Source organism: Aphidius gifuensis, linkage group LG1 (genome assembly GCF_014905175.1).
Source record: "Aphidius gifuensis isolate YNYX2018 linkage group LG1, ASM1490517v1, whole genome shotgun sequence".
NCBI lineage: Eukaryota > Metazoa > Arthropoda > Insecta > Hymenoptera > Braconidae > Aphidius > Aphidius gifuensis.
The window spans coordinates 20,993,703-21,020,821 of NC_057788.1; the positions used below are offsets into that span (position 1 = coordinate 20,993,703).

General features: G+C 23.1%; 4 protein-coding genes and 1 long non-coding RNA gene across 9 annotated transcripts; 4 read left to right on the forward strand and 1 right to left on the reverse strand.

The window, feature by feature from the left end:
- The first annotated feature begins 751 nt into the window (after positions 1-751).
- Positions 752-12,069, forward strand: LOC122851460 (monocarboxylate transporter 4). Of its 2 annotated transcripts, none has more exons than XM_044150696.1 (12): positions 752-1,009; positions 6,350-6,540; positions 6,819-7,020; positions 7,548-7,688; positions 7,996-8,184; positions 8,908-9,163; positions 9,240-9,429; positions 9,509-9,676; positions 9,737-9,959; positions 10,034-10,273; positions 10,466-10,591; positions 10,659-11,214. In XM_044150696.1, exons 2-12 carry the CDS (start codon positions 6,421-6,423, stop codon positions 10,811-10,813), a joined length of 2,010 nt encoding a protein of 669 aa, XP_044006631.1. In that variant the 5' UTR covers positions 752-1,009; positions 6,350-6,420; the 3' UTR covers positions 10,814-11,214. The 2 variants fall into 2 exon arrangements, with proteins under 2 accessions (XP_044006631.1, XP_044006640.1); XM_044150705.1 differs by lacking the exon at positions 752-1,009 and adding an exon at positions 4,577-5,012 and having other exon boundaries at positions 10,659-12,069.
- Positions 2,885-22,345, reverse strand: LOC122851497 (cytochrome c oxidase assembly factor 5). 3 transcript variants are annotated; one of them, XM_044150761.1, is made up of 4 exons: positions 22,178-22,345; positions 22,003-22,104; positions 21,425-21,507; positions 2,885-3,002 (listed from the first exon to the last, which is right to left on the reverse strand). In XM_044150761.1, the coding sequence occupies exons 1-3, from the start codon at positions 22,280-22,282 to the stop codon at positions 21,466-21,468; spliced, it is 249 nt and encodes an 82-aa protein (XP_044006696.1). In that variant the 5' UTR covers positions 22,283-22,345; the 3' UTR covers positions 2,885-3,002; positions 21,425-21,465. The 3 variants fall into 3 exon arrangements, with proteins under 3 accessions (XP_044006696.1, XP_044006705.1, XP_044006713.1); XM_044150770.1 differs by lacking the exon at positions 2,885-3,002 and adding an exon at positions 20,951-20,971; XM_044150778.1 differs by lacking the exon at positions 2,885-3,002 and adding an exon at positions 21,169-21,217.
- Positions 12,936-21,389, forward strand: LOC122851469. Of its 2 annotated transcripts, XM_044150728.1 has the most exons (6): positions 12,936-13,474; positions 17,536-17,762; positions 19,107-19,268; positions 19,395-19,632; positions 19,709-20,002; positions 20,084-21,389. In XM_044150728.1, the coding sequence occupies exons 1-6, from the start codon at positions 13,396-13,398 to the stop codon at positions 20,296-20,298; spliced, it is 1,215 nt and encodes a 404-aa protein (XP_044006663.1). In that variant the 5' UTR covers positions 12,936-13,395; the 3' UTR covers positions 20,299-21,389. The 2 variants fall into 2 exon arrangements, with proteins under 2 accessions (XP_044006663.1, XP_044006654.1); XM_044150719.1 differs by lacking the exon at positions 12,936-13,474 and having other exon boundaries at positions 17,119-17,762.
- Positions 22,346-22,563: 218 nt separating the features above from the next.
- On the forward strand, positions 22,564-23,984 carry LOC122851517. The gene is made up of 3 exons (XR_006373692.1): positions 22,564-22,688; positions 22,907-23,443; positions 23,508-23,984. It is a non-coding gene; the product is annotated as an uncharacterized LOC122851517 (long non-coding RNA).
- A 779-nt stretch (positions 23,985-24,763) lies between these two features.
- LOC122851524 lies at positions 24,764-26,546 on the forward strand. The gene is made up of 4 exons (XM_044150796.1): positions 24,764-25,383; positions 25,462-25,615; positions 25,705-26,198; positions 26,292-26,546. The coding sequence occupies exons 1-4, from the start codon at positions 24,937-24,939 to the stop codon at positions 26,460-26,462; spliced, it is 1,266 nt and encodes a 421-aa protein (XP_044006731.1). The 5' UTR covers positions 24,764-24,936; the 3' UTR covers positions 26,463-26,546.
- The last annotated feature ends 573 nt before the right edge of the window (positions 26,547-27,119 follow it).

The following is a 27,119-nucleotide window of genomic DNA, read 5'->3' on the forward strand; positions in this document are numbered from 1 at the left end:
AAAATAATTAATAAAAATGTGAATTAACAAAAAAAAAAAAAGTATGAGTGTATGCAAAATAATTAACACGAGAAAAAGAATGAAAATAAAAATAATAGAAAAATAGTAATACTTTTTTTTTTTTTTTTTTATATGCACAAAGTTAAACATGTGCTTGAATTAATTAAATATTTCAATTGTATATCAACTTGACCTTTTGATTGGCATAAAAAAAAAAAAAAATCACAAGATAAAATTGAAAAAAAAAAAAAAAAAATGAAAAATTAAGTCAAAGGCATTCTTATGTATTAATTAAAATTTTTGCCTATGCAATGCGCAACCTGTTATTGTGCATATGTTATTAAAAAAAAAAAAAGAAAAATAATATACATGATATGGTACAAAGAAAATAAAGAAAAAATAAAAAAAATGATAATTAATTCGAGCTAGAAGAAATATTGAATAATGTACAAGTGTAAAAACGGATATTGTCAAAAATTATTCGAAAAAAAAATCCTACCATATAGGGAGAGAAAAAAAATAATAAGATGAATGAATTATGAATTTTTATTATAAAAAAAGAAAATGAATTACAAATTATTAATTGAATCCTAATCCTTAATTAGCATTGTCCACATGATTAGATTTGCAAAATTAATATAAAAATATCTACTGGATGTATATTTAAAAAAATTTTATAAAAGTGGGGGAAATTATATTGAGAGAGGCAAAGTAGTGCGTTCAAATGGTTTAAATCATCGCGAGAAAGGTCAGTCGAGTCCACGAGGCGTCGCGAAACTGGCGGGATGCCGAAATTTTTCTGCATAAAATTATTTAAAAAAAAAAAAACACACACGCGTTAATATATATAATAATAAAATTAATATTTATTTAACAATAATTTAATAAATGAATAATTATTATAAATTTTATTTTATATTTATTGTAATTTATAAAAAAGTCAATTTTCACGGACAATTACATCAATTACGTCAGCCAAGTGAACGTCACATGTTCACCAGGAAAAATGGTAATGAATTTATAATTCAATTAATTAAAATTGTATTTTAAAAAATTTATTAAAAAACTTTTCTGTGAATGTAGTATATATTATAAAAGTTTTGTGAATATTTTATAAATTTATCAAAAATGGATTACCTTGTTATCTTTATATTTTATATTTTTTTTCATTTCTGTTTAATACTTTGTGATTAAAGAAAAAAAAAAAAATTACTTTAATGTGTAATCAAGTGTTTCACAAGAAATTATTGCAAAGTGTCATTTTAAAATTTACAAAAAAAAAAAAAAAATAAATGAAGAAGAGAAAAAAAAAAATAAGTCACTTAATTATACGACCTAATTTAAAAAAAAAGATATATAATTATTAATTTTTTAATTACATTTAAATATGGATTTTTTGTTTTTTTTTTCAAAAACATAAACAAGCCATTAAGTATGATATTAAAAGTGAATTTTCAAGTTTTTTTTATCTATTACAATTTAAATTGATTAATTCAAAAAAAAAAAAAAAAAAAAGAAGAAATGGATGTGTTGATAGAGGAAATGTGGTGGTTCGAATTACTCCATTCGATTAACGCAAAATCGGTGATAACCGGTATTCTCTACGTTTTGCTTTTATAAAGTTACAATGTTATTCACATTATATACATATTATCGAGGACGGTCGTTAAGTTGGTTTGTTCAGTCGAGTGCACAAGTGTCGTTGAAATCACATTTATTTTTTTTACTCTCCCTCTTTCTTCCCCCTTTTTTTTCACTCTCAAACTAATCGACTAATCGACCCTGTCACATCTCTCTTTTTTATCAGAGATTTTTCTTCTAATCAATGTTCAAAATTCTTCGAAATACAATACACTGCAATCTGCATCAAAGGTAGCTGAAACAGCCAAGTGTAAAAAAAAAAAAAATGTCTTTTTCATAGACAAAAGTAAGCAAATGCACCCCTATCTTTAATTATTACTTATCCACAATATTTTTTTTTAATTGTTTTTTAAGTAACAGGGAGAATTGACGTTGAAAAAGCACAAGAAACTATTTCGATATTGTCAAACGGGAAAAATAGAAAAGGCTAATGGAAAATTCAAATTTTTACAGCCAATAATACTGGAGATACGCCCATTAATTTCTAACACATACCTTTTTCCTTATTAATAAATTTCAAGTCACTTAAAAACTTACACAAATTATTTGCTAAATAAATTATTAAACATACATTTTTTAATCTTTCGAAAAATAAAAAATATTTTGATATTTCGATAAGAATATTTCGAAAAAAAAATTTCGATAAGATGACACTTTTTCAATACAATCATTATATTTACACTGTATGTTTTGTCAATTTATTCAATCAGACATCGTGTAAATAAAAAAAAAAATAAAATAAATAATGAAAATTTATAAATTAAAATTTAAAAAGTTGTTTGAAATTAAATTTCCACGTGTAGTAAAATTAAAAAATTAAATAATCCATATATAAAATAAATGAAAAATTTTGTTTACTCTTTCAGTATGATTAAATTTTAAAGAATGCAAAGAAATTTTAAAAAAAATATTGTTGTTCGATTGACGTCATAAACTTGTTGAATCAAAAAAAAAAAAAAATATTGAGGAAAGGGAGAACGAGCCTCCGGTTGAATTGAAAATTTAAATACAAAGTTTATTAAAAAAAAAGAAATAATTAAAAATTCATACAAAATGTCACATAAATTTTCATATGAATATTTAAAAATTTTAATTTAAAAAAAAAAAAACTTATTTTTATGCATCAACAATTAATGTAATATTTTTTTTTATTAATTTTTTTCTTTATTAGAATAAATATTTACAATTTAACTAATTAAAAAATTAATCTTTTTTAATTTTAATTAAATTTTTAATTCAAGTGATTATTTATTTTTACCCTTTACACATGCGCAAGATGACATGATGGTTGTGCACGTGGTTATTTGATAAACCACGTGCTCCAATGTTATTATTTTTTCGTCCAAATAAACTCTTCAAATCTGCAAAAAAATAAATGAAAAAAAAAATGATATTATAATGTAAATAAAAATAATTGAAAGTAAACATATCATTAAATATTATTTATCGAGGTGTAATCAACAAACTACGCAATTTGTAAAAAAAAAAAAAAAAAATTAAAAAACAAATTTGCGTAGGTAATATATTTATTTTCCTTGAAATATATAAATGCAATTTAAAAAAGGTATAATTAACAATAATTAATGATAATTTTTTCCTTATTTATTTATTAAAAAATATCAATGATTTAATAAAAATTAAAAAATAACAATGAGAGCAGGAAGAATGAAGAAAGTCAACTTCCTGTCAATGAAGTTTTAGAAGAGAAAAAAAATAAAAATTAGACTACATGTTTTAATATCCCTTCTATTTTTTTTCTGGCTAACCTACACAAACACAAATTGCGTCATAAGATAACTAAAAATATCGTATAATCTTCTTACGAGACGACGAACTCGTTTTTTATTTTCTAAATTTACATTTTTTTATATATATTTATTAGCTATTTTAGGTCATGTTATTAATTATTATTAAGACTAAAAATATAATTAATATATTTTTAATAAGATTAATTAATTAATTTCATTTTTTAAATGTCTATCAATTTTATTGTGATATATATTTTTTAATTTTTAATAATGATTGCAAGTTATAATTTAAAAGTCAAGTGACAATGATAAATTTTTATAAATCATTAACTTAAGATTTTTATCAAGTCTTGTCACTGATAAAGACAAAAGCTTTTGTAAATTTTTAATATATAAATTGCTGTGTTCTACTTGTATATTATTTTTTTGAAACGATTTTGATGATGGACTATATGAACTTTTTTTATATTTTTTAAAATACACTTAAAATTATTGCTATTTTTTTCTTATATTATTCACTTGGTTATTTATTATTATTTTATTATTAATTTTTTTTTTCTTTTAATAAAAGCATTTCCGTCTGGAAGTAGAGTGATATGCACTGAAGTACAAGTCTGACTCAATGTGTCATTTAGTCTCATCTTGGCTCAACAATTTTTAGAGTAATTGCAACAAAGTAATTTTTTAAATTCAATATTTAATTAAATAATTGTATTTTTTTTTTTTAATATTCTAAATTTCTAAAAGACTATATAATGACAGTATTAATTTTTTTTCTTCTATAATCATTCGTAAAGAAAAAAATAGAAATTGAGACGTTTCGAAAAACCGTAAATTTCGATTTTTTTATTTCTTGATTTTTATTTTTTCTTAAATAAATTGTTTTAATAATCACACTCTCCTAGGTAATAAAAAAAGCAAAAAAAAAAAAAATATATATATAAAAATCTAATTAAATATTTTGAATGGAAAAATTCTATAATCGAAAAAATTTATACATTTTTTTTTTATCGTAATAATGAATTTTTTTTTTTCATATTACGAGTGTTGGTTGAATCGTTGTTGGTGGATGAAGAGTGATGACAAAGAGAGGGAGATGAAATAAAATGAAAAAAAAAAAAATAAATAAATAAAAAAAGTGGAGGGTGGCAAGAGGGGGACATAATAAATAAAAGCCCGGAGCGTCTTACCGAAAGCATCGAGTGCTTAAGTAGAAATGAGACGTGTTACTTGCCAAACATAGTTGCTTATTTATTTATTGATAATATTATAATAACTATTAAAACAATTATTATATTTGTAAAAAAAAAAACAAAAAAATTAACTATTTTTTTTATATGATTTTTATTAGATTTCAATCATTCTCGTTTTTTTTTTTTTTTCGAATTTTATTTAATCGATATTAATTATTAATGATATAATTTTATATATTATTATTGGTTATTGAGTGTCATTCTTTTGTGTGTGTTCACTTGTGATACAAGTCAGAGTTATTACACGAGTTTACTGATATTTACAAGTTTCGAAACAGTCAGCCACGGGACTCGGATTAATTCACAACTTTACTCTCATCGAAAAAAAAAAGCACTGCTTTGAAAAGCGAAAAAATTATAAAACAAATAGGTAATTTTGTTTTAAATATAAAATAATTATTTTAATTTTATTTAAGCTACTAAAAAATTAAAACAACAAGGGTAATTTAATTGTCTTTTTTCAATTTAAATTCCAGACAATTTTGTTAATTTAATATTGATAATGATCATTGATTTCTATCATGTTATTGATAAAAAAAAAAGATTACAAATTGAATCAAAATTAAATAACACAAATAATAATTAAAATTGATAATTAAATTAGTGATTTAATTTATATTTAATTAAAAAAAATAAAATCATGTGATTGTTATGTAATTTAGGAAAAATAATAAAATATATTAATTGATTAAATAAATAAATTATAACAAAATATAGAAACAAATATTTATAATTAATTTAAAAATTAAAAAACAAAAAAAAAAAAAAATTCTTAAAAACCGGTTTAATTAAATAAAACTTGTTTTTTTTTTTTATAAATAATTAATTAATTATTTTGAATTTTTTGGATTGTGTTTAAAGTTGAAATTTAAATGTCTGAATGAAGAAAGAAAGAAAAATTAAAAAAAAAAAAAATATAGACAGTGAACTGGATTGATGTGGATGAAGGTTGAGTGGAGGTCAGGGAGTAAAGTCAAGGCCACTCTAATATATCGAAAGAAAAGATCATTACAATTTGACAATTTAATTATTTAAATATGACATATTTTGATGTATCTAATTGAATATACATGGCGGTGTCTTTTCATCACAATTTCATTTCAAACAATTAATTAAATTTCTCATTTTATTTTTTCTTTATTCATTCGGATTATTATCCCTTGATAAATCAAAACAATAATATAAATTATTAAAGGGATCATATTATTAAATATTAATAATAAAATTGTTAAGATATTATATTTAAAAAAAAATTACTTCCGTTTGTATATAAATTGTTTATTTCCTGTATTTATATAACTTTCTTAAAAAAAAAAAAATTATTTCTATTGTCATGAATTTTTACTACACACATCGTAATTATTTATTCATTTTAATTTTTTTTTAAATATTAATAAAATATAATTCAATTAATATCAAAATTATTTATTGATATTTTTAATTTTATTTAGCTATGTTTACTCATCATTAACTTGATGATGAAATTATTTTATTTTTGTCATAATAATATTGATAAGAAATTTTATTTTTAATAATATATAATTATATATTATTAATGCAATTCATTCAAGTTTATTTACTATGTTTAATTATTACAAAATCTAGATATATAATTATGAAAATTGTTTTATTTTTTTTATCGAATAATTATTTTTATTTCTGTTGATTTTATAAAAATTTTTTTCTGCATGTTTTTTATTATTGCAGGAGCTTTGATGAGAGGAAAATATTTATCGATAAAAATATTATAATTTAATAAATATTATTAAGATTATATTATGGCGCCATCGACAGAGCTTAAAGGTGGCTGTTGTGATTCAGCAACAACAAAACATAATGGTCATTTTGAAAGTAAAAATGATTTTCAATTGGAAATTAAAAATGACAATAATAACGAGGTAAATTATCACCAATTTATTTTTCATTAAATTTTTCAATTTAATATTTATTCAATTATATTAAAAAAAAAAAAATTCATGACGTTAATATTATTTCTTTACCAGCTGTGTCAAGATTTCGATAAAAAAAAAATGTATCAAAATTATTGTGAAATGATTGTTTTTAATTTATATATAAAAATAATTAAATAAAAGTATTTAAAAAAAAAAATGAATTTATCAAAAGAGAAAAATTAACAAGTTAATTGATAAATAAATTTTTTAAAATTTTGATAAAGGTTGAAGTGGAGATGGTGGTACCACCAGACGGTGGTTGGGGCTGGGTTATTGTTGCAGCATCATTTATGTGTAATTTAATTGTCGATGGAATAATATTTAGTTTTGGAACATTTTTAAAACACATTGTCAGTGAATTTGATGTATCTGATCCAGAAGTTGCTATGGTTGGATCATTACAAACTGGCTTTTACTTGATGGCAGGTAAAAATTTAAAAAATACATAAAAAAATAACGAAAACAATGAGAAACTTTTGCTGAAAAAAAAAAAGATATTTTACAATATAATAACAAGTAGGTTTGCAAATATTTAAACTGACAAAATGTCAAGATATAAATTGATTGATTTAACCAAGTTGATTAATTGTTTGATATTAGAACACCCACTGTTTCCTCGTTATCAATAATTTACAATGTTTTTTATCTCAAACTTTTTTTTTTGTTTAATTTTAACAAAACATAATTATTCTTTAACAAATAATACATTTTTTAAATATATCTAAATAGCTTAGTAATTTTATTAAATTATTATTTTGTTTTTTTCATTTTTTTTTTATGTATTTAAAAAGATATTTCAAGTTGATTGTAATATTAAAATTAAATCAACAAGCTTGATTGATATTATCATTTAAAAAACAAAAAAATCATGGCAAGAAAATATTTAGATATTTAAATTTTTGTATATTAAAATATTGTCTATTTATTTTCATGGAAAATAATTTAATTTTCAGGTCCATTTGTATCAGCATTAGCAAATAGATATGGATTTCGATTAGTTGCTATGGTTGGAAGTGTTATTAGCTGTGGAGCATTTGTGTTATCTAGTATGAGTTCATCAATTAAAATTCTTTGCATTACTTACGGTGTTATAGGTAATTATAAAAGTTGAAAAATATTAATATTTAAATATCAATTGAACTGAACGAAATTTAAATGACATGAATATGTCATTATTTCGTAATTAAAATATTCTAATTACAAATGTTTAGATAGTCTATATCTATCTGATAAGATTATAGTCATATATATTGCATTGAACATAAGACTAAACAATATTTATGATAACAAAATTATGAAAAACAAACAATATAAAATTATGATGAAAAATAATTATGAAAAAAAAAAAAGAAAAATGAGGAAAACTAATTATAATTGTGTTAAAATTTTAATTGTGTTAAGGGGGCGTTGGGTGTGGATTGATATACGTGCCAGCAGTGATAACAACAGGATTTTATTTTGAAAAATGGCGAGCACTTGCAACTGGTATTGCTGTTTGTGGTTCTGGTATTGGTGCTTTTGTACTTGCACCAGTATCAACTGAGTTAATTAAAAATTATGGATGGAGAAGAGCAATGTTTATTCAGGGTGGTAAGATCAATTTATTAAATTTTTAAAACAATATAATTTAATGAAAATTAATTTCAAATTTGCATATACTCGAAAATAATTTGAAAGAAATGAATATTTTTATAGAATGAAAATTAAATATTTGTACATGGAATAAGTACTAGAAAAAATAAGCTGAATATTCATAATTAATTTAATAAATTGTAGTTTAAAAATTTTTTTAAAAATTATAATACAAAAAAAACCAAATTTGAGTATATAGATTTTTGAAATTTATTTTTATCATTTGAAATAAAATTTTATTTACCACAAATAAATCAATATTTCAAAAAAATAATTTTCATATTTATGTCGAATAAGCAAAAAAAAAAAAAACCCTGCAATTCAAAAGTCAGCTAATTAATTTTGTTTGTGCTGAATAAATTTTATTTTTGTAAAATTAATATTTTTTGTAAAAATCAAATGAATCAATTTATTTGTATACAATAAATTATTGAATCTGTGAATAAGACTTTACATGACTTTAAAATAATTTTTAATCAACTTTAAAGTCATTTTTTTAAAGTCAAATATAAATCAATCAACTATTTAAATTATTATTTTAATAAATATCATTTGTTGTTTCATTATAATAATCAAAATAATAACTAAAATTATTAAAATTTTTACATCAATTAATTTGATGAATAAGACATTACACGATTTAAATTTAATTGATAATTAATAGATTTTTTAAAATAACAGTTATGTTACTGCATTGTGCTGTATTTGGTGCATTATTTCGTCCACTTCGTCCAAAAAGAATAAAAGTCAAACAATTTGAAGTTAAACAAGAAAATATTGGCAATGAATCAAAAAATCCTTTAATGATAAAAGGTATATCAGTTAATTCACTTCATGCAAGTCAACCACTTCCAGTTGGTTGGATATTTAAAACAAATAATAATGCTGAATATCCGACAGCAGCTCAAGTCATTGGAAGTAATCCAGAAATTGTTGTGTAAGAAATAAATCTTTCTTATCTATCATCAATATATACTTAATTAATTATTTTAAATTCAAAAATAAAAAAACAGCAATGGATCAGTACGTTCACTTCATCATGTATCATCAATAATGGAAAAACAATTATCAACATCAGAAAAAAGACTTTCAGTACCAATTTATCCAGAAATGGATATTGTAACTGATGACATTAAAACAACTGAAGAAGAAAATAATTTACTTTCCGGTGACCTAGAAAGACTAAATGGTCGGATACCAACAGTGAGTTTTATCAACACTAATCAAAAATATATTATTAAAAAAAATTGAGTGTTTTTTAATTTCTTTTGATTATTTCAAGATTCGAAGACATACAATTAGTGGACGACGTGATGAAAATGGTAGTCAACATTCATTAAAAAAAGTTGGTAAACGTAATTCAACATCAAGAGATCCACAAAGACCATTTTATAGAGATGATATTTTTTATGGTGGTTCATTGGCAAGATTACCACACTACAAATCTCAAGTAATAAATAATAAATAATGAATTTATGTTTAAAGAAATAATACAATAAAATATTTACAGATGTCTTCAGTTGGTTATCACATGTCTGTAACAAGATTACCAACAGCTCATGATGTTGAAGAAGAAAAAAGTGGAAATTGTTATATATGTCCAGAAAGTGTAACACGTATATTAACAACAATGCTTGATTTAAGTTTATTAAAAAGTCCATCATTTTTAATACTTGCAATAAGTGGTGGTTTAACAATGCTTGGTTTTTATACACCATTTATGTATTTACCAGGTAAAATAAATTTATTAAAACATGATAATAAATTGATGATAATCGAAATTCGAAATTTATTAATTTTTCATAAGGTCGTGCTAAAGATATGGGTGTTGATGATAGCTATGGAACATTGATGGTATCTGTTATTGGAATTGCAAATACAATTGGACGTATAGTTTGTGGTTTAGCAAGTAGTATTCCACGTGTTGATACACTCATTGTTAATAATATATTTATAACTGTTGGTGGTCTTGTAACAATGTTATCTTGTATATCAATGACTGTTGGATACCAGTTTTCTTATGCTGCTATCTTTGGATTAAGTATTTGTAAGTTTTAATTATTTATTTATTTTATCTATTTTTTTTTTTATTCTTTCAAGCATATAATTACACTATTTGTTAATTTAATTGCTCAATAGATTATTTATTAAAATTTTTATTTATTTCTATTATAATTAAATATAAAAAAAATGCATGTTAGATATTTATTTTTTAATTATTATTATTTTTTTTCTACAGCTGTTTTTGCTGCATTGAGATCAATTCTTGTTGTTGAATTAATGGGTTTAGAAAAATTAACAAATGCATTTGGGCTTATTTTATTATTTCAAGGAATTGCTGCAACTATTGGCACACCTTTGGCTGGTAATTAATTAATTAACTAATAATTATTTTCAATTATATACATATAGTAATTTAATATTTTATTTAGGATTTCTTGGAACTTATTTTGAGAGTACAAATGCACCATTTTATATTGCTGGTGCAGTTATTGTTTTATCAGCAGTTATATGCTATCCACTTAAAGCAATAAATAGATGGGAAAATAGAAAAACAAATCAACACTTAGATGAAACAACACCTTAAATATAAATAATAAGTTTAAATTGTTTTTTATTTTAAAGACTGCAAAATTCTGTGAAAATTTGCATTTAAATTTGTCAATTAAATAAAAAAAATGTAGATTTTATTTTTCATAGAAAAAAAATAATTGTTAGAAAAATATATATTTTTATTAAGAGATTGCGAGTGTGTGAATGTGATTCGCAAGTACAAAATAAAAAAAAAGTCTTCCAGCATTTAATAAACTTTTAAAGTTTGTTATACTATAAAAAATGTAAAAAAAGGTATTGTAATATATTTTGTAAAATAATATCAACGAGCATTAGATACTCAAGATGAACAAATAAGAAAAAGAAATAAAAAAAAATGTATAGATATTTATAATTACACAGCTCAATTATTAAAGAAAAGAGTGTATACTATTATTTTTGTTAATACTGCGATGTCGCAATTACTTTAACAAAAAAAATAAATATGTTATATATATTTGTAAATGAGATATAAAAAAGAAAAAATGAATAATGTGATACAGAGCATTTAGTAAAATAAATAAAATAAAAAATATATATTTATTTGTAAAATAATGATGCAAAAAAACATATATAAATATAAATATATACGTATGTTATTTACAATAATAAATTGTTCTAAATTAGCATATTAAAAAGAAATTAAGTTATCAATATACAAATAATTTTATTACATCATTTATCATTTAAATAACGTCACAAATGTCATTGATAAAAATATCCGTGACATCTGAATTAATAACACACATTGAACTCAAAGATATATAATAATTATTATTGTTATTATAATAATATATTTTTATTATTTATAAAAAAAAAAAAATTACGATAAAAATGATAATTTTTTAATCGAAAAAAATGATTATATATTAAAAAAAATTCCACTCAATTTGTAAAATATCTTGTGTAGAATATAATTCAAGGTTAAGATAAATTATTATTATGTTTTTTTTTTAATTGAATTGTTTTTATAATTAAAAAAAAAAAAAAACAACTATAATTATAATCATTGATATACAATGTTTATTTTTCATTCACATAATTACTAGTCTCTGAAGACATTTTTTAAATCAACAATATTAATAACTGTGCCATTATCATAATTTTAAAATATTATATATATTTTTTTTTTTTTAATTATTCTTTAAAGATATGTATATGAATGTTTTATTTATCAAGTCAATGTATATCGCATTAGTCATCAATTAATATTAATGATTAGTCTGAAGAATAAATAAAATATAAATTGAATTTTGTATTAAAAATAATTATTATTTTAGTCAAAATATATTATTATTTTAATTTTTTTCAGCTAAATATTTATATGTAATGTTAATTTATGTGAAAAGTTAATTTTTTGTGTTATAAAATTTATTTTTAAAAAATTAATAAAACAATCAAGGCATCTTGTTCGTTATGACACCATCAAGAGTCTCAAGAGTAAAAAATTTCTTCAAGAGAAAATGTAAAACAATGACTGTAGAATAATAAAAGAAAAAAAAAAAAAAAATAATAAGAAAGTAAAAAAATTACAAAAGAAGTTGAACAATAAAGAAAAAAAAAAATTTTTTTTAGAAAAAAAGTTTGTAGATATGATGCACACGTGTGCAAGTGTAATAAAAAATTATAATAAAATAAAATAATGAATAAGAGAGAAGGAGAGAGAGAGAGAGAGGGAGAGTAAAAGTAAGTAGTTAAAAAAAAAAAAGCTCATATACCTGTGCGCAAAGCTCAGACTCTGCATGCTCTGCAGATACATTGCGACATGCTAGAGTAGATAGTAACAAGGTACCGGCTCATGTCACGAGAGGGGTGGTAAAATACATGTTAGGGGTAAATTTAGATACAGAGAGAAGAGAAGAGAGAGGATATAATATGTAAAAAATATATACATAATCAAACAATGTGGGGAAATGGATATGAAAATTCAACGCAATGTACTTTGGCGCATCGTATATTTGTTAATAAAAAAAAAAGTTTTAAAAACACCCTCTGTATCCGCAGCATCATCATGACCACCTCCAGAATATTTCCAACCTTTCCAACGGTCCAGTAGAGCCCAAAGCCGGGTACTGGATAGACACCTTGTCTAAATTTTATTATTTTATATTATTATTTTGTTTTTTAATTAATAATAAAGATAAATTATTTAAGCTAATTTGCCAAAAATAAATAACGAAAAAAAAAGCTCAGTATATATTATTTTTTACGGTGATACAGTATCCGGCTAATTGGGCTCGAAGATAATTAAATAATAACAATATTAATAATTAATTATAATAATATATTTAATGTCTATTTTTAATTTTAATTATAAAGCGACGTCTGGTGAGATATTAAAGTGATTGGTTTTAAATATACGCGCTTAATATTGCGACATTAACATTGACAGATGTATTCGAAACTCATCAAGTATAATATTTATATAATAAATTAATTATTTGGCTTTAAATATCACAGTGATAATAGAAAGAAAATAAAAATAAATTACTACTACTAATTGTAATTATTATTAAGTCAATTTTGGTGATATAATTATTAGATTTTAAGAATAATTATTTAATCAAAGTCAGCAAAATGAGTGGACAAAAAATTGTACCAATAAGTACAGAAAAAAAATATTGCTATATGGCATGTCCACTTCAAGATTCATCAGGTAAGTTAATTTACGAAAATTAATATATTTATTGATAATATATTTAAGCATATAGTTATTATGAAAAATTTTCAAAAAAATGCGCTTTTTTTTTGGCTCGTTGTATTTTAAAATGTGAGAAAGAAAAAAACCGTTATAAAATTTTGCCAGCGCATTTACATGATGCTAGTTAGCAGCCACCATTTCGATTTGCATAAATTTATTTAATTAAAATATTATTTTTGCTGTTTTTTTTTTTTTTTTAATTATGGAAAAAATTGATATTGTATTTCGATTATTTCGTACGTATTTCGATTATTTCGTTTGTATATTTCGATGCCGGCGCCCGAACGATTAGCCAATCTAAAAAACCAAAGAAATTTATTTAATAAAGAGTTGAAAAGTTAGTGTTAATGTTTAATTGATTAATTAATTTTTACTTGAAATATTAATTGTCAAATTAATTAATACAAAAGCCATAAACGGGTAATTAAAAAAGAAGAAAAATTAAGGCTTTTTTTTTTTTGGTCTTTTTTTTACGATGAAAAGGATTAAAATTTTAGATAGTTTAAACACGTACAATATTACTCGAACATCCTGGTAAATTTTAATTCTCATTTAAGTATAATATTTACCCAAAAAACCTGACAATTAACAGGACGAGAAAAAAAGAAAAAAAAAAGTAAATTTTATAAAAAAAAATTGGCTGTATTTTAGTCACGTCTTCCGGTAAAATTTAGATGTTTTTCACAGCCACAAGTTGTGCTAAGCTGCATTTGAATGTCGAAAAAAGTATAAAAAAATGTAAATTAAAAAATATATATACATTTGAAAGTGGTGGAATATAAAAATTGGACGACTGCCAAGTTGGAAGAAATTATGCGTCTCTCTATTCATTGACAAGCGATTTTTTCACACACATATTTTAATCGATAACCTTTGATATTTCACAATGAATAAATTTATTAACTAAACATTAAAAATATCAATAATAATAACAACAATAACAATAGTTACACAAATTTTTTTACATTTTATTTTTGTAAAATTGAAAATTAAATTTAAATAAAATTCCCAAGAGTGAATGAATAATTTCACTGAAAATTTATTGAAAGTTACATTGAAAATAAAATAATGATAAAAATATTTAGTAAAACTAATAAATAATAATAATGAAAAAAAAAAATTGAATAAAAACAGGAGCCAACTGGAGCAGAACAATTTTTTCATTTCATTTTTTTTTTTTCTATAAATTTTCATAAAAAGAGAAAAAAGAATTAAAAATTTATATCAAGCTTTTTGTGTTGATAATTTTTCTTCTATATTTTCTTGAATTTTCAATACTTGAAATGAGAAAAAATTAAAACATTGATATGAATATTTAAAGATTAAAAAAGCGTTTTAAAGATGAAATAATTTTCAATGTCTCATTGCAAGTATTAGACGAAACCTTGAATTTTATTTATAATATATTTGTGCCTTGTTAATTCTATTATTAAATTAGTTTATCTTTAGTTTTCGAATCTTATGCCAAATAAATTTTATTGCAGGGATATTTGAATTATAATAAAATTCAGCGTTAGAAAGAGTGAGATAGTAATATAAATTTATGCAAAAGATTGCAAAAAGTAGAGATGAAAATAAGCAAATATATATAAAAAGAAGGAGAAATAAATTGCATTTAAAAATATCAAAGATTGAATCTTAGTAAATTTTAAGCTCGTGTCATTTTAACTGGTTTTTTTGTAAATAAAAAAAATAAGTAAATCAAATATTTACTTGAAATGGCAATGACCATTAACGTGTCAACATCTTGACAAGTGTTTTTATGTTGAAAAAGAACAATTAAAAGTGATTTATTTAATAAAATTTATTTGACATATCCGGAAAAAGAGTAAAGTAATATTGATAAATAAAATTAAATTTATTTGAAAGATTATGATTTAAATTTTCTTATGCTTTTATTGTTAATTAATTTATTGAAATGACAAATCGATAATCCTTCAATTGCTTTTTCATTTTATTATTATTTTTTTTTGTGGTTAAGGTCCTTGAGACTTATGGACGAGCTTGCCAACTTGTTCCATGTTTTATCATATACCAATAGGAAGTCCAATAAATTTTAAATAAAAAATATAAAAACAAAATCCACTTTGCCAATTTTTTTATTATCATTTTTTTGCTTCTTATTTTACTAATATTAACCTTCGAATAAAACTTATATTATCATTTTATTTATCTCTTGAAAATAATTTAAAAAAAAGTAAATTTATTGTTGCTATACTTTTATTTTATTTTCATCGATGAATTTTTATATGATTTCAAGGTTTAATATCAAATTTTTTATACACATTTTAAATTATTTTATCTATCTAAATCGACAAAACGATTTATCAATTAACGTCAATGTCATTTGATCGATTTTTAAAAAATAAAAATAATAGTGAAAAGAACAATAATGTGATGAAAAAAAAAATATAAAAAATATATAAATTTATGAGAACAATGTGTGATATTAATCACTCGATAACCCCACCCTGGTTTTAAGTAGAAATCGCGTGTAGTTGGTCAGACAGTTAATGTTAGTCAACATCGGTTTGTTCAGTTGTGCGAGAGTTAAGCTCAACACACAAGTTGCCATAATAAAGTACCTATAATTTTTTATATTTATTTATTCCTTTTTTATATTTAAAAATTTTTCAAAATATCACGCATTTAAATATACATTTTTAAAAAATTAAAAGTACTTCATAGTTGTTCAGGTATTTTTATTTAACTTTTCTTTTTTCTTTCAAAGATTTTTAAGATTTTACAAGTTCATGTCTTTTATCGACTTTAAAGTCACAAAGGACCTTGACTTCAGCTCAATGACACTGTGAATTATTTGTGTGCGCTTTTATTGAGCTTTTTTTTTTTCTCTTCAAATTGTTCTAGTAATTTATTTTTTTTTTTTTAAATGTGTTTGTTGTATATTTGTATTGTCATTTATGCTTTACTATTTGTGTAACAATAAAAAAAAAAAAAAAATCAACAAGGAAATACACAGTGACCTTGTCCTTGATGCTATTTTGACACGCGTATCTGCGTAAAAATTATAAACAAAAAAAATTTATAAAATATATTCGGAAGTTAGTATTTAAAATTTTTTTTTTTACACTAACTTTTTTTACAAAATAAAAAAACAAATAATTAAAATTATTGCATGAATTTTTTATTCAATCGAAATATATGCTTTATAAAATAATTGCTTTTTAAAAATAAATATAGAAATTTTTTTTTCCATTTCGTGACATTGGCAATTTATTTTAGATTCAAATTTAATAATTTTTTTTTTGCTTTAATTAGGATCAAATTAAAGTTGGCAGGCTCAAATATTTTTTTAAAATAAAGCTCTCTCTATTTTTCTCTTTTTATTAATCAAATAAATATAAATAAATAAATCAAATTTATAAAAAAATATAAAAATTGATATTTAATTCTAGAATTGACAATGTGGATACGTGTGTCAGTGTGTAAATGTGGTCAGGAGGTGATCGATAATATTGCTCAATCGATCAGGGAAAATAAATATTTGCAAAAATCCTCCAAGTGTGCTTAAACAAAAAAAGTCATATGTAAAAATAAACTATGTGTTTCTAACAAGCAAAAAAAAAATATACCAAAAAAAAACCTACATGTTGATAATTATTTCGTTCTGAAATTTTGAATTCATTGTCCTTGTCTATGTAATTGATTTATTCAATTGTGTTTTGGTCTTGATATTAATAAATAAATAAAAAAAACAACAAAAATCATGAATCTTATGTTCCGGAAGAACTTTGGTGCGGATAAGGCGCCGGCTGTTGAAACGCGTTCGGGTATTTGCGGTGGTTACGCATCAAGTGGTGGTGCTACTATTGGCAATACTAGTGCTAGTGTATTGCCTGGTAATCCTAGATTAGGAATACGTTCAAGTATTATTGGTACTGGTTGTAGTAGTGGACGTGGACAAATTAGACGTAGTCGTGAATTTGGTTATAACACAATGGATGAACATCAAACTCATGCTTATCGTACACATTTGTTCCTGTCACCACCAACAGGTATTGCTGCTAATGAAGATACTATTGAACGTGCTATTGGTGCAGGAATTAGAAAAAATTCATCATCACATGTTATTAAATGGGGTGGTACCAATAACAACAACAGCAACAACAACAACAACAACAATACCAACAACAACAATAATAGTAATGGTAATAAGAGAAAACAAAATGGAAATGGGCAAAAAGATTTATCAGAACTACCAACACCAACAGCATCAAGACAGGTATTTATTTTGAATATTTTTTTTTTCATTAATTCATCTTCAAATAAGCATCAATTAAATGATGTAAATTTTAATAAAAATTAATAGATTTTAATTGATAAAAAAAAAAAAAAATATTAATGATTGAAAAAAAATATATGAAATAAATTTTTAAATATTTTTTTAAAATAAACAAGACATTTTAAATTTTTATATTTAATTAAATTTATATTTTCATTTTGTAAAATAGTATATTTTTTTTTTATTTACTATTTTTAATTTAATTTTAGATGGTATTTTTAAAAATAAAAATTATATATAGTTTTTTTCATTTAAAATAAATATTTGTTTTTTAAGTATCTATATAAAATAGATTGCTACTATAAATGTGATATAGACTAAAACCATAAATGTGATGAAAAATTTATAGTTAAATTTAAAAATAATATTGTCAGTATCACAGAGGTAAATTCACAGAATATAGCTGGCAGTAGTTAAGCTCAATATATTGCCATACAAACTTCCTGGTTCACGTGGTTCTTGTATTTTATCGACTTGCATTAACACATTCATCCAACTCACACATACATGTAATATTTTCTTTGAATACTTTCGTTAAAGTATACAGTGTGACACCTTTATTAAAATATTCATAATAATTTTGCCAGAATATTTAATGAAAAATAGATAAAACCTCAAGGGTCGTGATAGATTTAACGATCAAGTCATGAATATAAAAAAAAATAAAAATTTGAACAATCATCTTTTATGAATAAAAAAAAAGAAAGAAAATATGGAAATTTTTCATATTAAAAAATCAAGTGGTCATCAAAATATTTACAGCATGAATTTTTAAATATTAAAATATAAATTAAACATTATTTAGTATTCAAAAAAAAAAATGATGATAAATATTTTTTAAAATTATATTTATCAAATTTATTATTCAGAAATATTGATTAAAATGCAAGCAAACACGTAGACATTTATGCATGATAAAAAATAATTAAAAAAAAAACAACACGAACACCTTGATATGTGTCACGAAGTTAGTTATGAAATAAAAAATAAAAAAAACATTTGTTACTTTCACTAATATAAATTAATTTTTACTAAGAGATTTTTTCTTGGAAAAAATCGAAATTTTATTATTTATTATATTAGAGATACGCCTGTTTATTATTAACACATGCCAGTTAATTATTAATAAATTTCAAGTCACTAAAAAACGTGGAAATATCATAGACAAGTGATTTGCTCAATAAATTTTTCGCCATGTATTTATAAACTTTTCGAAAAAAAAAAAATTCGAAATATTTCGAAAATGTAATAATGTGTTAAAATATTATATGTAATTTATTACAGGTGTCATTTAATGGTAACAGATCATCTGGAATTTATACACCTCTTGTTGTTTCAAACAACAGTCCACCACGTGGTGAACCAGTATCTCTTGCAACTCTAGATCGTGATTGTTTTATCATTCCTTTAGCTTCACTTGAGCGCTTTTTACCAGCTGGTGTACCAGTGAGTTACAACTACATAAAATTTATATGTCTATTCCCAATTGGCATGAGATAAATTATCTAGTTTCCATCGACCTATTTATATTATTGATTAAATTATTTATATATTTATTTTATGTTTTTTTAGCATCAACCAATTGCAGATAAAAAAAGAGCTGGAAGTCCATTATCAGTTTTAGAAGTTGAAGATCCAAAACAATGTATACTTGCACATTTTATGACACCACTTGAGCCACTAGATCCAGTTGCTGAATCACCAACAACAAGACCATTAGTTTTACAAAGAGATACTGTTGCTGAATTAATTGCTGAAATAGCACCATCAGCATCACAAAGTATATTACTAACAAATATGGAAAAAAATGGTATTATTATTGATTTAATTTTAATTTTTTAATTTTAAATTAATCAATAATTAAATTTATTGTATTTATTCAACAGCTGATTTTCCATTCATCACATATTATTTGATAAACAAACACAATACAGATCCAGCTGATTTTTATCAAGAGGTACAATGTGCAGCATTACGTAAATTTGATCCACGTGATATGCGTTATGCAGCAAGTCATACATTAGATTTATTTAATGAAGTTGCAACAATAGCAAGACCACCACTTGAACCACCTGGTGGTAGACCACCAATTCCGTCCACTGGCTATATTGTATCAATATTCAAAGTATTTGAAGGTGATGATAATCTTAAGTTTGAACAAAATTGGCTCTACTGGACAGGTATGTTTTTTTTATCTATTAAATTTATTATCTTAAAGTTTAATTGTGTTATTTAAATAATGATTAATTTGTCAATTACAGGGGCAAGAATGATTTATCGTTATTTACCAAAATCAGTTGGATTAAAACGTATAACTCTTCATAAATCAATGTCACAAGGTGACAAGATGTATCTATTGATTTGTGAATGTTCACAATTACAAGATAATTTAAATGCAGCAGCAATATTATTACCAGCATTACGTGCACGTTTATGTGGATACACTGGTCTTTATCGACCATCAGTGTGTTTCTGATTATTCAATAATAAATATAATATTAAATGGAAAAAAAAATTTTTTAAATTCATTAAAAAACGAGTTAGAAATAACAAAAAATTAAAATGAAAATACTTGCTAAAGTAGAGCTCATTTTATATTTTTATTTGTACAATGAAAATTGAAAATTAATTTAATAATTTTATCGTAATTTTATTGTATATTTTTGTTTTTTTTTTTTAATTATAAACATATCATACGTTTGATGTGCTGTGATATAAAATCGAAAAATAAAACACAGAATTATGCAAACAAAACAAAAAACAATGAAAATTTTAAAAACGTATTTAATTATTTTAAATGAAATTGACAAATTGCTATTTTAAAATTTTATCCTGCCTGTGTTCAAGCGCTAATTAGTTTATAAAATCGAATCACGTTCGATAATTTAAAAATTATCGTTGCGGAAAAATAATAACATAGTTAATTACTTGATTAATTTTGTATAATTAGTAATTACAAATTATTAGAATTAAAAATTTTAAATGAAATTTTCTAGCTTGCCGAACGATAAAATAATAATTAGAAAGAGAATTTTAAATTATCTAATTAAAAATTTTGTAGTTAAAATGTAGAAATATTTTTAAAAACACACAATAAGTGTAATTATTTATTTTAAAATTGTAAATGCTGTATTTACTGACCATGAAATCTAAAAAAAAAAAAATGTTATAAAATCAAAAATTGAGTGACTTGAAATTACGCTGTGATCAATATAACAAAAAAAAAAAATATTGTAAAAATTTAAAAAAAAAGTACCACGTCTGATAAGAAATATTAATTATAAATAATTTCAACAAATAAAATAACCATCAATTAAAATGACAAGTTTGTTGAGACTTTGGACCAGTTTGAAGAATTAAAAAATTTTTCATTTTCGTGTAAAAACGATTACAATCTAATAAAAAAAAAAAAAACGTAGTATTAAAAAAAATATTAAAATTAATAAACTACGATAAAAAATTATTCAATTATTGTAATGAACGCTTGTTTAAAAGATAAAAAAAAAAAAAAACCAATGTAAATAAAAAAAAGCTAATAATAAAATTATTTAATTCTACAATCTTAAATTTTATTATATTCATTCAATATATACACAACTTACTCGTTGTTTTTTAATTTCCTAAATAATTATTATAAATTATTTCAGTATCCTTTTGGACCACGAAAACGCCTTCTCCCATCGAGCTTTAAACAGTAAAAAAAATAAATTAGTATATTATTATTAAAATTGAATTAAAACATTAATTAAATGTTGAGATAAATAATTAATTTAGAACTTGAATAATTGAATTTTTTGGCTTTCAAATGATTGAATAATTAGGTTTTTATATATTCATTAAATCCATGATTTGATTGACTAATAAAATCTAATTATGAAAATGAATTTGGCAAGTGTAAAATCTAATCTATTAATTGACTATAAATTGCCAAAAAGCATCCATTAAATATTAACTATTTACACTAGGATTCATCATTGATACCCAGTGACTTTGTTATTTATTATATTGTTATTATGCCTAATGTCAAGTTCCAATTTAAATTATTAATTTATATTATTTACTCAATCTAATAAGTATCATATTGTTGAATTATTTCTAGGAGTAATTGACATAAGTCTAGTAATAGAACGTCATACCACTTGACTATTACTCCAATAAATAAATAAATATTTTTAATTACCAAAGATCTTTTGCATTCGAAAAGTACATTTCTCAATGCTTTGCACTCCTCAGATATAGAAGGATCGTTTATTCTCATACATTCTTTTGGTGTTTTTTTATCCTGTAATTTAATTATAAAATTAAAAGTATTATTATAATTTGATACAAATGTTTATTAAATATTTTAACTCAACTATTTTGCAGCAGTCACTTTCCAAGAGACAAATTTTCAAGTCAGCACGAACACCAGCACATTTTGATTGATCTTTTAATTTTTCATCTTTTCCTTCGTATCTCATTTTGTTGTTAAACTAATTGACTATATAAATATAACAAGTATTTAATGATGATTTTGGGATTTGTTTTATAAATATTTTGTAATGGAAATATTATATATTGTAAATTAAAAACACAACACAAGTTGATCATAAACAGCTGATTTTTTTTTGGGTTCACATAACCTGTAGAAATCAGTAGAAATAAAAATTGAAGAATACGAATTAGACGCCATCTTAACTTGTCAAGTCAAACACTGTGTTTATCGGTTGATGATATAATTAGCCGAAACAGAGATAGGGCCGGTTTTATAATCCATAATTACAGTTAACTACTAGTCCATAAAAAATTTAACTACTAGTTAAGTAACTAACCGAATTCATTACCATAAGTCGACTTATTTCTTCTGTTCAAACGGTAGATGTCACGGTATGTTAAGTACTTTTAATAATAATTATTATTTTAATAAAAAAATATTAATAATTTATAAGGATTATTATATTATTTTTTATTCCTTTCAAAGTTTGGTAAGACAAATGTTTATTTAATAGAAAAATATTGTGTTAAAATAATTAAAAGAGTGTTAAATTTTCCTTGTAAATATACCTATATATTGCTATATATTGACAAGTTTTTATTCTTTATAGCTGGTGACTGCTCTTGCAGCAATGGGAACAATAACTGTTGGTGCTGTTGTTAAAAATTATTTATCATGGAAAACAAAGCAAAAGAAAGACACCAGTTCGCTTGGAAGATCCAACAGCCAAGAATCAATTGCCTTTAATTGAAAAAGAGATATTAGTTCATATACAAGAAGATTTAGATTTGGTTTACGAACACCAGAACATGTATCTGGTTTACCACTTGGTCAGCATGTTCATTTGATAGCCACAACTAATGATGAAATTGTTATCCGACCATATACATTATATTTTTAATCCTTAAAATGTGATTAAATTAGTAAAATAAATAATTTGTTTAAACAGGATACGACAAGATCAACAACAGTTAGTCCAAGTATAATAATTGACAAATGCAAAGAAGACACACTACCATCAGTACCAAGAAAATGCACATGAACTTTGACATAATCTTCTTGAGGGTATAAAACGTGCATATTTAAATGAAGCAAGTTAACTTGATAGAAACAACACCGATTAATCAAATATTTGGTGGTTACATAGGTACTAAAGTTGGATGTCGTCATTGTCGTCATATATATTTAAACAGCAGTTTTACATTTTTAAGATTTACTTTTTGATATTATAAAAGCAAGTACACTTGATGAAGCATCATAAAATTATTTTAGTCGTCAACAACTTGATAATAATGATTATAAATAAGGATTCTGTCAAAGATGTGTACCACTAACCAAAAAATTTAGTTTATAACAAACACCCAAAGTTTTATGTGTGCAAGTAACATGTTTTGTACTTGGTGGTAACATATCATGTTGTATTGAATTTAAACAAACAATTAATATGGGACAATATTTATAGCGTGAAAATAATGAAAAAACACTTAAATTAAATTATAAATTAATGTCAATTGTAGCACATGGGACTATCTCTTAATTGTGGTCATTATATTGCTGCTGCACAAGTAAAAGCTAGACAATATTATACATTTGATGATTTATCAGTACGCTCAATTAATTTTTCAAATATGAACACAAATCCATATACCTATTATAATATATTTGAAATAGAAAAATCATCACATGATCAATTAATAAATAATCCGAACCAATGATGATCAATTACAACAACAACAACAACACCAACAGTTAAGATATTAATACAGCTTTTATCAATTTATCTAATAATTGTTAATAATAAATAATAAATAAATCATAATATATATAAACAATCTTATAACCTCTAAAAGTCTTTCCTTATGTTTTTATTTTCAAAGAAGACGACGTCCTGACATCTAGATGTAAAATTTGTATCAATATGATAAAGCAGCCGATAAAAAGTTAATCACTAGTTAACAAACTACTAGTTAAATATTTTAACTACATGGGGGACGTTCCAAAAATCACTCGGAAACCCGGACCGGCGCAGTAGATGAAAAAATATAGTGATAAAATAAACTTAAAAGTAACTAGAGGTTACTGTAGATATTGTAAGCAACAAAAACAGCCATATTGCATATGCCATTTACTTTTGTTACTTATTATAGTTGTGAAAAGTATTTTTATAATTATTATTAATAATTAAACAATAATAATTTATTGTTTTGTGCCTATAAAAATACATGAACAAAAAATCATGTCTACCACAACAAAATATCAAAAATATTCTATGATCACAATCTTGACCTTCCGGGTTTCCGAATGATTTTTGGAACGTCCCCTAGTTAACTGTAACTATGGATTATAAAACCGGCCCATAAACAATTTCAAGTTTCAACACGTCAACACGTGTTCAAACAAATATGTCCACAAACTCCACATGCATGACCACATGTTCCATTTTTTTTCATTTGCTACAAAGGACACATCGTGGCTGGTCGCTGTAATTAGTTTAAAGCAGTTTGGAGTTTCATGTGCTTCGTTTATTAAAAATCTTTCAAGTATAAAACAACAATAAAAACATTGTAAATATTGTGAATATACAACAATCAAAAACCATATAGATTAAAAAAACAAGTTTGAAATATATTCATTACTAAGATGGAACATTTTGATGAACATCAGCTTGAGAAAACTGATCAACAATTGTTTATTGACTCATTTAATATTTGTTGTGAACTTTTAAAAAGAAAAGGGTATCATCTTGGGGAACGTGAAACCAATATATTTTCAAAGTTGTCATTTAATTATGGTCATGACATGTATGATGCCATGATGGTAATTATGGACAAAATTGAAAAATCCAATGGACACAAAGTTGCAGTTAGAAAATCAAAAGTTAAATCAAGAAAAATTGTAACAGAAGAAGCCACTTGTGACTCAAGTTATGAAGATAATAATGAACAATTGAATCAAAAACAATTTGGCAAAATGAGCATTAGCAAATTCCAGGCTGCAGTTGGAAAAAAGTTAAAAAAAAAAAAGGGAAAAAAATCTAAGGTTACAGGTCGAATTTCGAAACGTGTTTCTCGCAAAACGAATAATAAAGTAAGTTCAAATAATAATAACTGGAATGAATATTGAATTATTGTTATTTAATATATAAATATTAATTATTTTTTTCAGAAATCCTGTCACGAATGTCACCATGATGATAATGATGATGATGATGTTCCAAACGCCATAGATTATTCGATGATACTTGAACGTGTTGATGATTATTGCCTGGCTAATATATTCATGAATTTTCCAGTATGTGAAAGACCAAAATTTGCATTGGGTATGATGATATTAATTAACATTAAGACATAAGATAAATTATTTAATTTAAAAAATTATTTAGTAATGATAATTAATTTATTTTTTTAGTATGCAAAAAATGGAAAAGAGCTCTTGATGATTCTTGGCATAATGTCAATAAACTCGAACTAACTCATTGGCATTTAAAAAAGAGTCCAAATTTTTTAAAGGCAAATTATCCAACAATCGATGGACAATTCAATTTTTTAAAATCATTGCTTAATAAATGTGGTGGTTATTTAAGAAAATTAGACTTGACAACATATAGCCATTGTAATATAGTGCCAGTTATCAGTGAAAATTGTCCAAATCTCGTAGAACTTCGATTGAGAATAAAATATATTGACGAAGCAGCATTAACTAATGCATTTATACGTCTTTCTAAACTACAAGTATTGAAAATTGCATTTCAAAAATTTTCATGTGATCGTAAATATGTACCTGTTACTTTAATCAAGTCATTGTTAAACGTTGCTGATACATTGACTCATCTGAATTTATCATATTGGGCTGCAGCAGAATCACCAGAGGAAATCCCTGAATTGCCAGAAGAATTTATTAGTGTAAGTTAAACTTTATATCTATATTAAAAAAAGTAAAAATATTTTTTTTATTCTTTACATAAAGGTACTTATGAAATGTTTTTTTTTTTGCAGGTGTTTACTGAATTAAAAGCCTTGAAAAAATTTCGAATGAGGGGTATAAATGCATCTCTTGATATAATTGTGTCTTTTGGTCATTGTAAAAACGTGGAATTAAAATTCTGTTCGAATTATACGCGTTATCAAGAAGCAAAAGAAGGCAGAAAAATCGTTGAAGAAAATTAATAGTATATAGTCATTTCATGTGAAGATGGTATGGCTAATACACAAATTAAATATGAATATTTATAACAGTCCATTATGTTGAAAAAGAGCAAAAACAAAACGACAATTAGATGAACAATTGTTAGCTATTAATTTAAATCTTAATTAAGTCAAGTAAATTTTAATGATTGTATGATTAAAATAATATTATCTTATTGACAAGATAATATTGTTTAATTAAAACAAATAAATTAATATTATCTAATTATCATTAAAATTAATCAGTTTTATTTATTTATTTTAATTTAATAATAAAATTACTAAATAAATTAACAATTACAAATGATTTTGTTAAATTATCAATGATATTATATTTATCCTTGATTGTCATTGAAAAAAAGAGGCATTAATTTGTTATAAATTCATCTTATCGCATAATTGATTTGTAATAAACATAAAATTTCGTACAATATCATGAAATTCTTAGAGTTTAAATTGTGCTTGAAGTCGTAAAACTTCATCGTCATTATTTCTTGCATCTTTACCATTAAAGCGATGTGTACAAGCGATAGAAATCTCATGCACATTAATCTCAAAAAAATTATTAGCCTTTTTTTTTTTAGTACCATCATTTTTCTTTAGCAGTGTATTTATTTAAATTAAATAATCAAAGTATTT